The 13,657-nt window shown below is 40.5% G+C and overlaps 1 protein-coding gene across 1 annotated transcript in view; it reads left to right on the top strand.

Moving 5' to 3' along the window:
• The window catches only part of LOC108574238 (anoctamin-8), a 42,335-nt gene extending 29,461 nt beyond the window's left edge, over positions 1-12,874 (top strand). The window contains exons 3-17 of the mRNA XM_017936783.1: positions 1,013-1,173; positions 2,822-3,098; positions 3,905-4,093; positions 4,221-4,406; positions 5,263-5,415; positions 6,639-6,774; positions 7,457-7,512; positions 8,149-8,223; positions 8,826-9,134; positions 9,652-9,666; positions 10,331-10,528; positions 10,612-10,903; positions 11,300-11,611; positions 11,715-11,979; positions 12,049-12,874. Of these exons, the coding sequence (XP_017792272.1) occupies positions 1,013-1,173; positions 2,822-3,098; positions 3,905-4,093; positions 4,221-4,406; positions 5,263-5,415; positions 6,639-6,774; positions 7,457-7,512; positions 8,149-8,223; positions 8,826-9,134; positions 9,652-9,666; positions 10,331-10,528; positions 10,612-10,903; positions 11,300-11,611; positions 11,715-11,979; positions 12,049-12,526 (3,102 nt within the window). The 3' untranslated portion in view covers positions 12,527-12,874. The remainder of the gene's footprint in view (positions 1-1,012; positions 1,174-2,821; positions 3,099-3,904; positions 4,094-4,220; positions 4,407-5,262; positions 5,416-6,638; positions 6,775-7,456; positions 7,513-8,148; positions 8,224-8,825; positions 9,135-9,651; positions 9,667-10,330; positions 10,529-10,611; positions 10,904-11,299; positions 11,612-11,714; positions 11,980-12,048) is intronic.
• The last annotated feature ends 783 nt before the right edge of the window (positions 12,875-13,657 follow it).

The raw sequence follows: 13,657 nt of genomic DNA on the forward strand, positions 1-13,657 counted from the left end.
CCCCCCTGGTAACTGGGAAGTAACGCGACCATTCTGATTCCCGAAAAAGTTACGAGTGTCGTTTTCCTATTTGGGAACTCTCTGAGAGTTTCGGGGTATTCTGTAGAATCCTGAAAACTCGGGGAACTTTAGGGACTGAAATTTTGGGAATTCTGAAAATCCTAAAAACTCGCGGAACTTTAGGAACGGAAATTTCGGGAATCCCAAGAATCTTGAGAACACGAAAAATCCTAAAAACTCGTACAACTCTGAGAACTGAAATTTCAGGAATCCCCGAAACTCTGTGAACTCCACAATTTGGGAATTTCAGCTTTTCAGGAACTCGAAAAGTAACGCGACCATTCTGATTCCCGAAAAAGTTACGAGTGTCGTTTTCCCATTTGGGAACTCTCTGAGAGTTTCGGGGAACTTTAGGGACTGAAATTTTGGGAATTCTGAAAATCCTGGAAACTCGCGGAACTTTAGGAACGGAAATTTCGGGAATCCCAAGAATCTTGAGAACACGAAAAATCCTAAAAACTCGTACAACTCTGAGAACTGAAATTTCAGGAATCCCCGAAACTCTGTGAACTCCACAATTTGGGAATTTCAGCTTTTCAGGAACTCGAAAAGTAACGCGACCATTCTGATTCCCGAAAAAGTTACGAGTGTCGTTTTCCTATTTGGGAACTCTCTGAGAGTTTCGGGGTATTCTGTAGAATCCTGAAAACTCGGGGAACTTTAGGGACTGAAATTTTGGGAATTCTGAAAATCCTAAAAACTCGCGGAACTTTAGGAACGGAAATTTCGGGAATCCCAAGAATCTTGAGAACACGAAAAATCCTAAAAACTCGTACAACTCTGAGAACTGAAATTTCAGGAATCCCCGAACCTCTGTGAACTTGGGAACTTCAGGAACTCGAAAATCCTAGGAAACCGAGAGAAACGTAAAAATCCATCGATCAAAACTTCCAACGATATTTCTCGACAAAGCAATTCGATATCAGTCGTTCACGAGTTCTCGTCTGTTCAGGAATGCGACGTCGTGATGATGTTCCCAAGCGGAACGAGCGACGAAACCCTGATGTGGCTTCTAGGCAGACTTCGGGCTGGAACCCCGGGCCTAGTGGTGCACGTACGGCACCATGCCTCGTCAGATAGTTACGGGTTTTACTTAACAGCCCCTTTCAGCGTGTAAGTATACCATCCGTTCCCCAAAAGACTCTATATACCTACCGTTCATGTGTTAACTATTAGGTGTACAAATTAATTCGTGGCCTTTGTTTGAACAAAGTACAGTTCAGTGTTGGAAATAATCTCCATCGCTTGCTATAGGGTAAAGTAGCCGACTATGAGACCCCAGCATATCTCCGTTACAGAACTCTCGAATTAACCGCGTTAATTATCAAATTAAATATGAAATTTGATTCAAATCGATTGAGCGTCTTCAACAAGCATATTTGTGCAATACGTTGCAGAAAGTTTTTCAAGTGGTTCGATTAAATTACAAATACCCCCAAAATAGTAAGTTTATAATCATTTTCATAAATACTGGAGTTTAAGGCTTACTAGTTGCGTATCGTTAAATAACAAAGACTTAATCTCGAAGCTGCTTAATAGCTATCGTGTTATTGTCTCCGAATATGAGACCCTCGGAGGTTCCTGTTACAAGAAGAGTCTCATATTAGGCACCCAATTTTCTTTTAGCGTACAAAGTGTTACCGGCGAGCCCACGAAGTCTGCGGTGCTGAAGAAACAGTCTTAATACGCCCCATTGTGTGAAAAAAGACGGGAAAAATAGTTTTCCATAATTAGGAACCCATTTTTGAAATCTGTGTATTTGCGTAATTTTCGTTTTTATTTTATTACGAAGGAACCGAATTCTCTTTACCGTACATTCCAGTACCTTACAAAAGAATACATATCGTACTTTTAAAACATGCATCGAATTTTGATAAAAGTGTTCTTAGTCGACAGTTACGACTTCTTTAAGAAATGGGTCTCATATTAGGCAACTTTACACTACATTTCTTCCATTTCTCAGGCAGTTAGCGAACTCCCTTTCGAAAAAATGATGCCGGTTTCGAAGGTATAAAATCAGCAATGCTATTATCGACATCTTCGTACGTTTTGAATTTTGAATCGGTTAGATCAGCCATACTCAACTTTTTTTTCTTCCCGGGCCACATACACTACCGACGAAAAGTTTCGAATCACCTCCCACTTTTCGTCGATATTAAATCTGTTGCCAATTTTTTTATAGACTTGAAGTTTATCTCAATTCTACTTTTAGAAGGATAAAAGATTCTCAAAGTCGCTGACTTTTTTCTGGAAATTTTCGTGTAAATTCCAATGCTCGGTGATTCCAAACTTTTGGAGGGCCGTAACTTAGTACAGTTTATATCTTGGTATTATGTCAATTAAATTATCTTTCTCTCACGAACTCTAACTGTGTCTGTGCGTGTTTCGGGCCGCACACGGGATCTTGGCGGGCCGTTGGTTGAGTACGGCTGGGTTATAGATGGTGGTGAAGTGAACGAAAGAGATAACAGTCCGATGGAATAAGCCGCATGAGGCAGAGTTTCCCGTCACAAGGACCTCTCGCTTCAAGAGCACTTTTTTCAAGTTGAAACGCAAAAAGTTCTCCACTGTTTCCTAGGTTGTGTCATTGGTGACGATAGTGTTTCGTTTTGCTAACAGAAGCAACTTCAGAACTCGAACACAGCGGGAGAAAAAGATTGAATTCGAAGTAAAGTTTACAGCTGATTAATCGCATGAATTAATTTGTACACCTAATATAAACTCTGTCCACCTCGAACAAACATTCGACCGTTTTCGGCAGACTGTTGAAAGCCGCCGAAGAGGTGCATTTGCCGAAAACTCTGCGACAAGAGTACGGCGGAGGACAGAAGGAGTTCATGGGCTCTGAAGCGAACTGCTTCGAAGGCAGCGACGACGAAACTCGATTCTTCACCACTCAGGAGAGGCAGTCGTTGGTCCTGCACCTGCTGCACACACTTAGGGCAGGTCCAGAAGATCTTCACAGTCTATCTGGTCTGAAGATGGTCGAGGGTCAAGCTATCATTCCAAAGTGCATTTCTGCTGGGATCATCTCCCAGGTTGGTGTCACTTATCGAGCTGAAATTTCCAATCGGGCTGAAATTTCACACAGACGTTAGTTCCATCCTTACTAACGTCTAGAAATTGTAAAAGTCCAACAGCAAAAATCCTTACTGCCAAGTTGGGGTTCAAGCATGGTCGGGCGTCATCGCTCATACACTGGCTTGTTCTTCGGTTGGTGGTTTCGATGGAAAGTAGAAACCTGGTCTGATAGGGGTATAAGCTACAAAGCTGAGGCACCCTGAGTCCTTCTAAGGACGACCCACACTAGTAGGTTGGTGTCACTTGATATAACGCGAATGTTCTGTAAATCTTCCATCTGAAGATCGAATCAGTGTCAAGTTTCCTTCGATCTCAGCTTTTTCACACTTTTCTATTATAAAGAAATACGTATACGTAATCAGATAGAATTTTTGACGATAGTTTTCGTATAAGTTAAATTTAACAGTAGAACTACCGGCCAGGCCAAAATGACCCACCAGCAGCTTTCGAAAAACAGTGAATGCTCGATACACCAGCAAGTATTACCATTTGTAACTTTTCGACATTGTCGCGTTGCGCTCTTTTGTGAAAAATTTTTTTACACGTCATCTAGTAAACTAATCTTTCTAACTTCTCGAAGAAACTCAAGTCGTTTGGTCCAATTTTAAGAAAGTTATTCCATTTTATAGGGCGTATGAATACTTTTGCCCTCCACTGTATATGTAGATGTAGTAAAATCGAGCTTTTCATCGATGCTTCTTTTGTACGAGATAAAAAGGAGTACATAGTTGTAAGTAGAATATGATTGTGAATGTTCGATCAGGTCTTCCCTCTTCACGAATTGCCTGCGTTGGAGAAGCTGCAGCGGACATGGGTCCGCGCGTTCCTCAGCCCCCAACCCTTGGACGACATTTGTAAATACTTCGGTGTCAAGATTACCATGTACTTCGCGTGGCTCGGTCATTACACCACCGCTTTGATCGTTCCAGCTGCAGTGGGTGCCATATACTGGGTAAAACGAGAAATAACAGAAGAAAAAAAGAAAAACTCGTCCAATTTTTCTTCTCATTTCGTTTTTAACGCTGTGACACACACACACATACACGTCGTATTATTCTGCGTATTTGATTACACCATAGGTGGGCATCATCGGTAGGAATCAAGCGGTGGAAGACGTAGCGTATGTACTGTTCTCCGTCTTCAACGTAATCTGGGCCACCGTTTATCTAGAAACGTGGAAAAGAAGGGGTGCCGAATTGGCCTACAGGTGGGGCACGTTGGATCAAAGGGATGACCTACTTCTCGAGCCTAGACCCTTGTTCACGGTAAGTTCCCGAGCAATTACCAACACCTACCGTCTCTCAAATTTCGGAAATTCTGGGAACTCGAAGGTATTTAAATCGCGGGGGAATTCGAATTATGAGAATGATGAGAACACTGCGGACTCGAGGAACTTTAGGACCTCAAATTTCGGGAATTCCCGGAATTCGAAGACCTGTAAAATGTGGGGAACTTTGGGAATTGAAATTTCGGGGATTTCCAAAATTCGAAAGCTTCTGAAACGTGGGAAACTCTGGGAATTAAAAGTTCGGGGAACTCTGAGGACTCGAAGACTTTAGGACCTCAAATTTCGGGAATTCCCGGAATTCGAAGACCTGTAAAATGTGGGGAACTTTGGGAATTGAAATTTCGGGGATTTCCAAAATTCGAAAGCTTCTGAAACGTGGGAAACTCTGGGAAATCAAATTTCGGGGAACTCTGAGAACTCGAATACCTCCGAAAACTCAAATTTCGGGGACTCTGAGGACTTAAAAGCCTCTAAAATGGGGAAACTCTGGGGAATCAAATTTCGGGAAACTCTGAGAACTCGAATACCTCCGAAAACTCAAATTTCGGGTATTCCGAGAGCTCCAAAGCCTCTAAAACGTGGGAAACTCTGGGAAATCAAATTTCGGGAAACACCGGAAACTCAAATTTCGCGAATTCCGATATCATCGAACACGGGGAACTGTAGTAAAACAAATTCCCCGGAATTCGAAAGCTCCGCGAACTCAGGAAAACCTCTCGTCTCTACTTCCGCCGGTTTCGCCGGTTCCCCGGCATGAAATTACCGCGAGAAAGTTTCCCCCGAATGTAATTTAATTCCCTTCGTTTTTTTTCTTTTTCTTCTCACTGTTGCAGGGCACCTTGGAGACCTCGCCTGTGACCGGAAGACTGGAGCCAACCTATCCTAGATGGAAGAGGAACATGTTCCGGTATTTCGTCAGCGTACCGGTGATCGCCGCGTGCTTATTCTTCGTTTTCATCGTGATGATACTCAGCTTTCAGATACAGGTTCGAATTACTCTTTCTTTCTATACCCTATTTAACAACCCTTTTAACATCATAAGTAAACTTTCAGTGAGAAATTTTCTTTCCGATACATTTTTTCATCCGTCGTTCGATTATTTATTATAAAAAAACATTCTTTCTTGTATTTTGTGGCGTTGCTACAATAGGAAGAATTAGAATAGAAGAATCAGTTGATCCATTTCTCTGATTTTTAATAAATAGAAGATTTAACTTGGCAGATCAAACGTATCGTATATCGTTTAACATTCGCAACTCTCGAAATCGCTGCTTAATAAAAAATTCCTCCTTCGTCGTTTCGTGCATTGAAATTCCTACTTTGTCATACTTGTTCGGAAATGTCCGAGGAATAAATCGCGAACAAAACAGACTGTTCCGGGTGAAATTCGTGCCTGGCAGCGTGCCTAAAGTCGCACTCAAGGAAGTTTCCTTTACGGAATTGTGCGACGCGACGAAAAAGCCCGGGACAGTTTAGTTTCCAGGCTTGAACGATGTTTTTGTCAAGCTGCTGGAAAAATCTACCGGGGCCGAAGAAAAACGAAAAGGCTGCAGTTTTTCGAACGAACGGAATTAGTTGAACAGGGGCCAGCTGTTCCGCCGATCGATTTATCATTATGCCGTCAAACTTTTCGTCGCGTTTCGACCAACTTTCCGAATTCAATTGCCTAAAAGAACCATACTGTTTCCGCGTTTCCTCCTTTTTCATTTTTTCTTTTTTTTTTTTTTTTTATACACAAACTCTGTTGAACGATCTTGACGAACGATGTTTCCGAAACAAATATTAATCTCGTTCTTAAATAAATTTCGAAATAACTATTTTAATAGATTTTTCTGTGAGAAAGAAGTAATACAAAATTGTACGTTAGGTTTGAAAACGTTAAATAATACTATCAGAATCTTTCGAATTAAGATAAATTTCATAGATGGCTATAATGGTAAAGTTAATAAAAATAATTAAATGCTCGCATGACTAGGTACGTATGTATTTAATTATTTCCCATTATTTTGACTAGCACGGTACTGTATGCTAATATGGCGCCCCTTACACCGGTCATGCAACGCTGCATCTTGCAACTGTCGAATATGTCGTTACATACCGACAGAGTTACGCATTATAAACCGTCTACGATTATATTCTGAACGTCTTATTCGAATATTCGCTGTTTCTTATATACCTGCTTTTTAAATGTTTCAAAAAATCATTTCAGGATTGGTGGGATGCTCGGCTAGAGTCGAGGGGTTATGGGTTCTGGCTGAGCTACGTGCCAAAAGTTCTACTCGCAGTGGTGATAGCGTTAATGGACGAGGCGTATTTCAAAGTCGCCGTATGGTTGAACGATATGGGTACGTATGTATAGAGGCAGGCAAGAAGGAAAATGGACGAAAAACTTATGTACATTTTTTTGGTTCCCATATATATATATATATATACATATATAGTCTTGCTATCACTCTCTTTCTCGGGGGTACGTACATATACATAAGTATATTGTTACGTATTCCCATGCGAAAAGCGAGATACGAGAGAGCGTACTTTTTTCTTCTTTTTTTTTTTTCTAATGAACTCTTTTTTTTTTTTCAAGCATCGACTTTTGTGTATTCTCACGAGACACTGTGCACGTCTAGTTTCTCTCAGTTCTCTTGTTCTTTCTTTTTTTTTTAAGACTGTCAAGAGCCTATAGCATACAAATATATACATATACTTTTTTTCGAATCTTTTCACGGCTTAGCTTTTATTAGAAAATAAACTCAAAACTATGTCCCTGATCATTAACATCTTTTAATAGAATAATGGATCTTTTAACAGGCGAATGTTTTTTGTATTCTCTTCTCCTGATTATAGGAGTACATTATAAGAGTAAGATATTATATTATACACATATATATTTATACATAGATATTGTTAATATTCCTCTATCTATTCTATCTCTACCTTTCTTTATTTTTCTTTTTCCATCTTTTATATATTGGAGAGCAGTCATGTTGCAGTAGATAGTATTTTGTAATTTTTGTATGTTGGACGCAGAAAACTATCGGCTAGACACAGAGTACGAGAATCATCTGATCTACAAGGTGGCACTGGTAATAACAGAAGAATCTCTCTCTCTCCATTTTCAACGAATAGAGTTATATATTACATTATGTATTGCGCTAGATGTTTCTCATGTGTCCTCCTCTAATCAATTCGTAGAATTATCATTTTCCTTTATTTTTTTAAATAAAATCTCGTTCCTTGTAAAACAATTTATTCAACGATTGAAACAACTTTCAACGCCGTCCACGCAGCATGAATATTTTTTTCAATTAAACGTTCAAAAAACATTCATCCCGAACATATAATTGAAAGATTGTACCGCGAAAATTTCTTAAAAATTTGCCGAAAAAGAAATATCAAACTGCTCTTAGAGGTGGACCTAATCTAACCTTTCCAATCATAGCGCTGAGCGAAAGCTATGTGTCAATTTTCGTTTGATCTGACAAACGAGAGAATAAGAAAAGAAAATGTTTGCTCTGGCTGTCTCTGTCGCTGCATGAAAACTCGATTCTCCCTCGAGAAATACTTCACTCTGCTTGCGCTTGTACGACAAACATGTTGCTCATGGTAGCCAAATGTTCGTAATCTTACGTTTTCTCGCTTGTGGTCTCGTGCGTTCTAGCCTGTGTCTTTTAATTCACCACGACAAATAGAGAGTATACAGAAGAGACTATGTATTTCAGTTTCAGTTTGTAAACTCCTTCCTATCGCTATTTTACATCGCCTTCTACCTACAGGATCAAGAGAGGCTCAAAGAGGTAAGGGTCCCCCTTTATTCCCGTTTCTTCCTTCTCTCTCTCTCTCTCTCTCTCTCTCTCTCTCTCTCTGTATTCTCTTGAGATTATACTTCGAGAATGTCCATAGACGGAATTCCTTTAGACAGTCTATATAGATCGAATGACTTTTTTTTTATCACGTACAACTCTTTATATACTTGTGAACTATTATCTGTGTAATTAGCACTTATTATTAGAAGTCGTTAGATTATTCTTAATAGAAATTTGAAGAATCGCAATAAGTAGAATAAGTCGACTAATGATCAGATACATGAACTTTTTGTTGCTTTGAACTAAAGAATTACGTACAGTGAAAATTACGTTTGAACAAAATTGTGCAAAGATCTTAAATTGCAATATTTCGAAGATCGTTAATCACTCTGAAAACTGTCGTTCAATCTACCGAAGAATCTTTGAAACGACGTTGAGTTATAAAACTCGAACGACTCGAAATTTTATACTCTGAAATTCACTTCAAAACTTTCACTTGAAACCATATGAACGACTCGAAGAGATGTAAAAAATTACAAAAGTGTCGGCTGTTTCGATAGCAAAAAATAAAAAGTTCGCCTTTATGGTTTCAGCAACTGGCCGCTCTGCTGATAGCCCGCCAAGTGATTGGCAACCTGAAAGAGTCTGCTGTGCCGTATCTGATCGAGCAACTGCGATTGGCTCGTCTAAGCTTCGAGCTGTTCGGCGCTTTGAGCCCGAGCGAGGATAGGCCGCCACCTGGCGAAGAGAACGAGAACCAAAAGGAATCGGAGGATAAGAGCGAACGATCCGAGGGCGGGAAAGGAAAACAGCCGCGAAACGTCAGCCAAGCTGAGCTGGAGAGTTCCCTCTACAGAGTAGGGCATCCCACTAATTCTCTACTTAGTGACGTTACGTTCAAGGTTTGGTCTAGATTTAGCCAATTTCTTTAGTTTTCGACGCACTATCACAGATACGCGCTGATCCTTGACGTTTTGGCGAAATTTACAAGTAAACATTAAGGATATTTAACGATTGTTACATGCTGATATTTCAAATGGAAAAATGACAAAGTTGTAATGTATAGTGTGTGTGTGTGTGTGTGTGTGTGTGAAATGGAAGTATTATATTTTTGTTTCTTCATTTCTTCTTTTTGTTTAAGGTTTGTAAATGTCGCCAATGCAGATGGGTTCCTTCATACATCACATCATGATTCTTTATTGTTCCTTTCCGGTATCTTCCTTGATGAACCCTGGCTTCTGTGTATCTTCTTTTCATTTGGTTTCTTGATATTTTTTGGGGGAGGATAAGTATGAGAGTACGATGCACACGCGGACGGAGGAGCTAATCAATGTTGTCCTGTGTTGTCTGACCGGTTTTTTTTGCAGAATTTTAATGATTTTTGTCCCGTTTCCCAATGATTCCGTCGGCGACGCGCAGATATCGAGCAAAAAGGTAATGTCACCTGATCATCCTATTGTTAAATACTCGATCCTTTCAATTACTGATCGCATGATAAATTTACAGATTTCATGGTAAAGAGAAAATAAACGTTTTGGAAGAATTCGTAAAGAGAATTTTTGAGAATTTGAAAAATAAGGATTGCATTAAATTCTAAATAATACGCCAAAAGCTATCTTTACTAATTCCATGAAAATTTTACGAACATTGAAGTTATAGAACTCGAGACACGGAACGTTTTATGAAATATGAAATAAAAAGAATAAAAAAAATTACAGTAATTGAAAGGGTGAATCGAAGGATCACGGCTTATCACGCTGACTCCATTCTTAAACGCTAGCTTCTTATTTTTCGTTCGACGAGCGTAGTGACCCTTGCACTACCTGTGCTAGTTACACTATTCACGTGATAGAAAATGTTCCGCTAGATGTCCCTTGAATTACGTAGACTGTGGTATATACATAATATCGTTGCTGTTCTGTTGTCGGAGAAATATGAGAAAAAGAAGTTAAGACATTTTACTAAGATAATAAACAGCAACGAATCACAAGAAAGATTTACTTTAACAATAATATACAACGATAATTATAAGATATTTTTTTTTTTATGCAAAATGTGCATAAACAAACTAATATGCGAAACGTTTCTCTATTCGCAGTACGACGGGGCGTTTTCAGAACATCTGGAAATGTTGTCACAGCTGGGATACGTGTGCCTGTTCTCTTCAGCTTTTCCTCTGGCTGCCATGGCGGCATTGCTTGGAAACCTTCTTGAGCTACGAGGTGATGCCTTCAAGCTGTGTTTTGTGCTCCAGCGGCCGTTTGGTCGAAGAGTTTCCAACATTGGAACCTGGCAAGTGAGTAGCTGAAGTGAATGAAATTACATCTACATGGATTCCTGTACAATTACAAAGTAATACAACAATTTTTTACTTTTTAGAATGCCATGGAGGCAATGGGATTGGTCGCCATCTTGGTGAACTGCGCCTTAATAGGTTTGAGCGGGCAGGTACAAAGAATGTTCCCTGAAATGTCAGCTACTCAGACGATTCTTCTGATAGTTGCTCTCGAACACATCATGCTTGGTATAAGATTCATAATAATCTGTGCAATTCCCGATATTCCACATTGGGTGGCCACAGAAATGGCAAAGGTTGAGTTCTTGAGACGAGAGGCGGTCAGAAGGTTGTCGTCCACACCATCACCGGAACAACAACCGGCCACAGTGATAGGTAAATAATTCGTGGAACTAACGTTCTTGAATGTAACGTGCTACGCAACCTGGTTCCTATCGTTGCATCCTCCTTCTTGTTCCGCTTATTCTCCGATTAAGGAAAGTTTTCCTGCTTATGAAACCCGATCAGTATAAAATTAAATGCACTCGTATTTGTCGCTTAAGTGTTTCAAATGTTTGAGGAGTTACGAGGAACTCGAAAACTTCGAAGAACTCTGGGAACTCGAGAATTCTGAAAATTCAAGGACCCTAGGAACTCGAGTAATTTTATGGCTCGCCATTTTTTTAACGCTTCGTCACTTTTTGCTGCCACTGATTCGCCTCCTGATCGGATCGCCACACGCCCACAATCTCTTCCTTCCTCCTACCATATATTAATTTCGCTCGAACTCAGGGAGATTCGTGGTGAGTCCAGCAGACGGAGAGAGCGAAGAACAACAGCTGCTATCCGATCGTACCGGAGACGCAACCTCCTCCAGTCTTCCGGATACACCAACTCTGGGATCAACCACGCAGACACCTAGTAGCCCACCGACACCAAGCGCAGCTTCAGTGCCAAGAATCTCTGAAACTCCTTCCGAGGCTCAGACACCTATTAGCGCAGGCAGCAGTGACACAGGCATCCCCTTCCTAACCGAGAACAACATGGGCAGCGTACGAGACATCCACAATTCGCCTAGGTGCTCTATTCCTGGTGGAGAACGAGGTTCGACTGCTTCCATTTTCTTAAGAACGATTGGTATAGTTTAAGAAGCTTCTCTGGATAAATTCTATATATGTATGTATATTTTCGCTTCTGGAATGTACAGGAAGACGTTCAAGAGAGTGGCTCCAGACCGAATCAGAAGCAACAGGCGGAACAGATCACTACAGTCATCATCTAACTATCGGACCTCATGGAGGTGTGGACTGGGTTCGAAGATTGGGACTCGAAGCGGGCGGACGAAAGTCCAGCGACTCTGAGATCAGTGGAGCTGGTGTCAGTGGCAGTGGAGATGAACTGACTCTCCATAGGTCCACTGACTGTATCGTTTCCAAGGACCTTGCCTCGTCCTCAGACAGTGACCTCCTTAGGTACATTTAGAGTGAAGGAATAATTATTTTGTCGAATTGTCTAACTATATAAATTCTTCCTTTTTAAAGATCCGCCCCTCCGTGGACAGTAGCTCATAGGAATCAGAAGTTCCGGTTCTCCCCTGAGAGAGAAAGAGAACGAGAGAAGGCTGAAAGGCAACAGTATCAACAACATCAACGCGAGACTCTGGAACAAAAACAACAGTCGTCGTCCGAGAAGGAGAAGGACTCAAGCGGTCTTTCAGATTCAAGCAAGACGATCTCTAGTCAAGAGGAGGAGAAACCGTGGAAGGAGGAACGGGAGGCGAAGAAAACCAGGGTGAAACAGAGCCTGATGAAGAGAGCCAGGTCAGTGGCAATCTTCTCGCTAAAGTTGAAAGAACGAAGGGCGAGAGAAGCGCAACTGAAAGCGAAAGAGGCGGAGAAGGAGGCCAGGTGGCAGCAGCCGCCGTCATGCGTTGGTGGCGAGCTCTCTTGCATCCCCATAGAAAAGCTTATATCCGTGGACGACATCGCAGCCATGGAATTACGCAGACTTAATCATTAGCCGCTTAAACGTTTCACCTTTCGTTTTACACGCTACGTAGAAACGTTCATCTGCGCCGGTGATACTCGCTACGGAACGCAAATGAAAGTTATGTATGGTCGTTTCGCGATGCTCGATCTCTTGAATCGCGCAGAATCTGTCAGGCCATATCAACAACGGATACAACAGATAAACGAGATTCTGCGGATTAACTTATGTTTGAAAGTCATTGAAAAAGGAAAATTAACGCACAGAGAGAAAAGAGAGAAAATTAGGAAGTGAGACGAAGAACAGAAGGGGGAAAAGAATACGAATATCATTATTCCTACAATGAACACCTCTTTTATATTATTTTTTATACGTTTCTTTCATAAAAAATCCCCTTCCTCGTTTTACTTCTTATCTTGATCCGATATCAATTGGAATCTTTTAATATCAATGTTGGACGAAAACTTGCTCAATTTAATGAAGATAACGACACTCCCTGTTTTACTCATGGTTATAATTCATGATGTCAACGATGGCTTACCGGAAGGTGGTGCTGAAGTAGAATTCACTCGAGTGAAAGTAATTATTAAAAAATTACAAATTGGATTCGAAATTTTTCACATAAAAAACGTCTTGTGTCATTTTCATTTCGCGTGCAGTTCGTTCTCCGACAAGATTTCGAGTGAGTATCATTTGCGCACGTGAAACATGCGCACCGGAAGGCTCACAAAGATTTATAAAATCATTAGAACGTCCGAAAATGAAGCTACGTTAGTAAGGTTTCATCTGTAGGGGTGATTTAAAAAGAATCGTCTACGAAAATGAACAAAGAAACGGCGCACAAAGTAAAATTGAGAATTCTAGACAAGGTTCAATAGAAAACAATTTAGAGTATCATCTTTAAAGATCACATTTTTAGTAGATTAGTCGATACCTCGGCATCGTAGACTGTAAGCTCCAGAAAAATTCGTGCCATAACTAAACCATCGATTGTTGTCGACTTCCTTGCAATTGGACGAATACAAAACAAATAAAAAGAGGAACTTACAAATATTCAATCTGTATTGGCTGTTTCGAAACGATACGCGTATATCACGCGTATTTTTTTCATTTTTAATCAGACTTTCTTTATATGAAATCGTACTCGTAATTTCTAAATGCTAA

The sequence above is a fragment of the Habropoda laboriosa genome, unplaced genomic scaffold, assembly GCF_001263275.1.
Source record: "Habropoda laboriosa isolate 0110345459 unplaced genomic scaffold, ASM126327v1 scaffold176, whole genome shotgun sequence".
NCBI lineage: Eukaryota > Metazoa > Arthropoda > Insecta > Hymenoptera > Apidae > Habropoda > Habropoda laboriosa.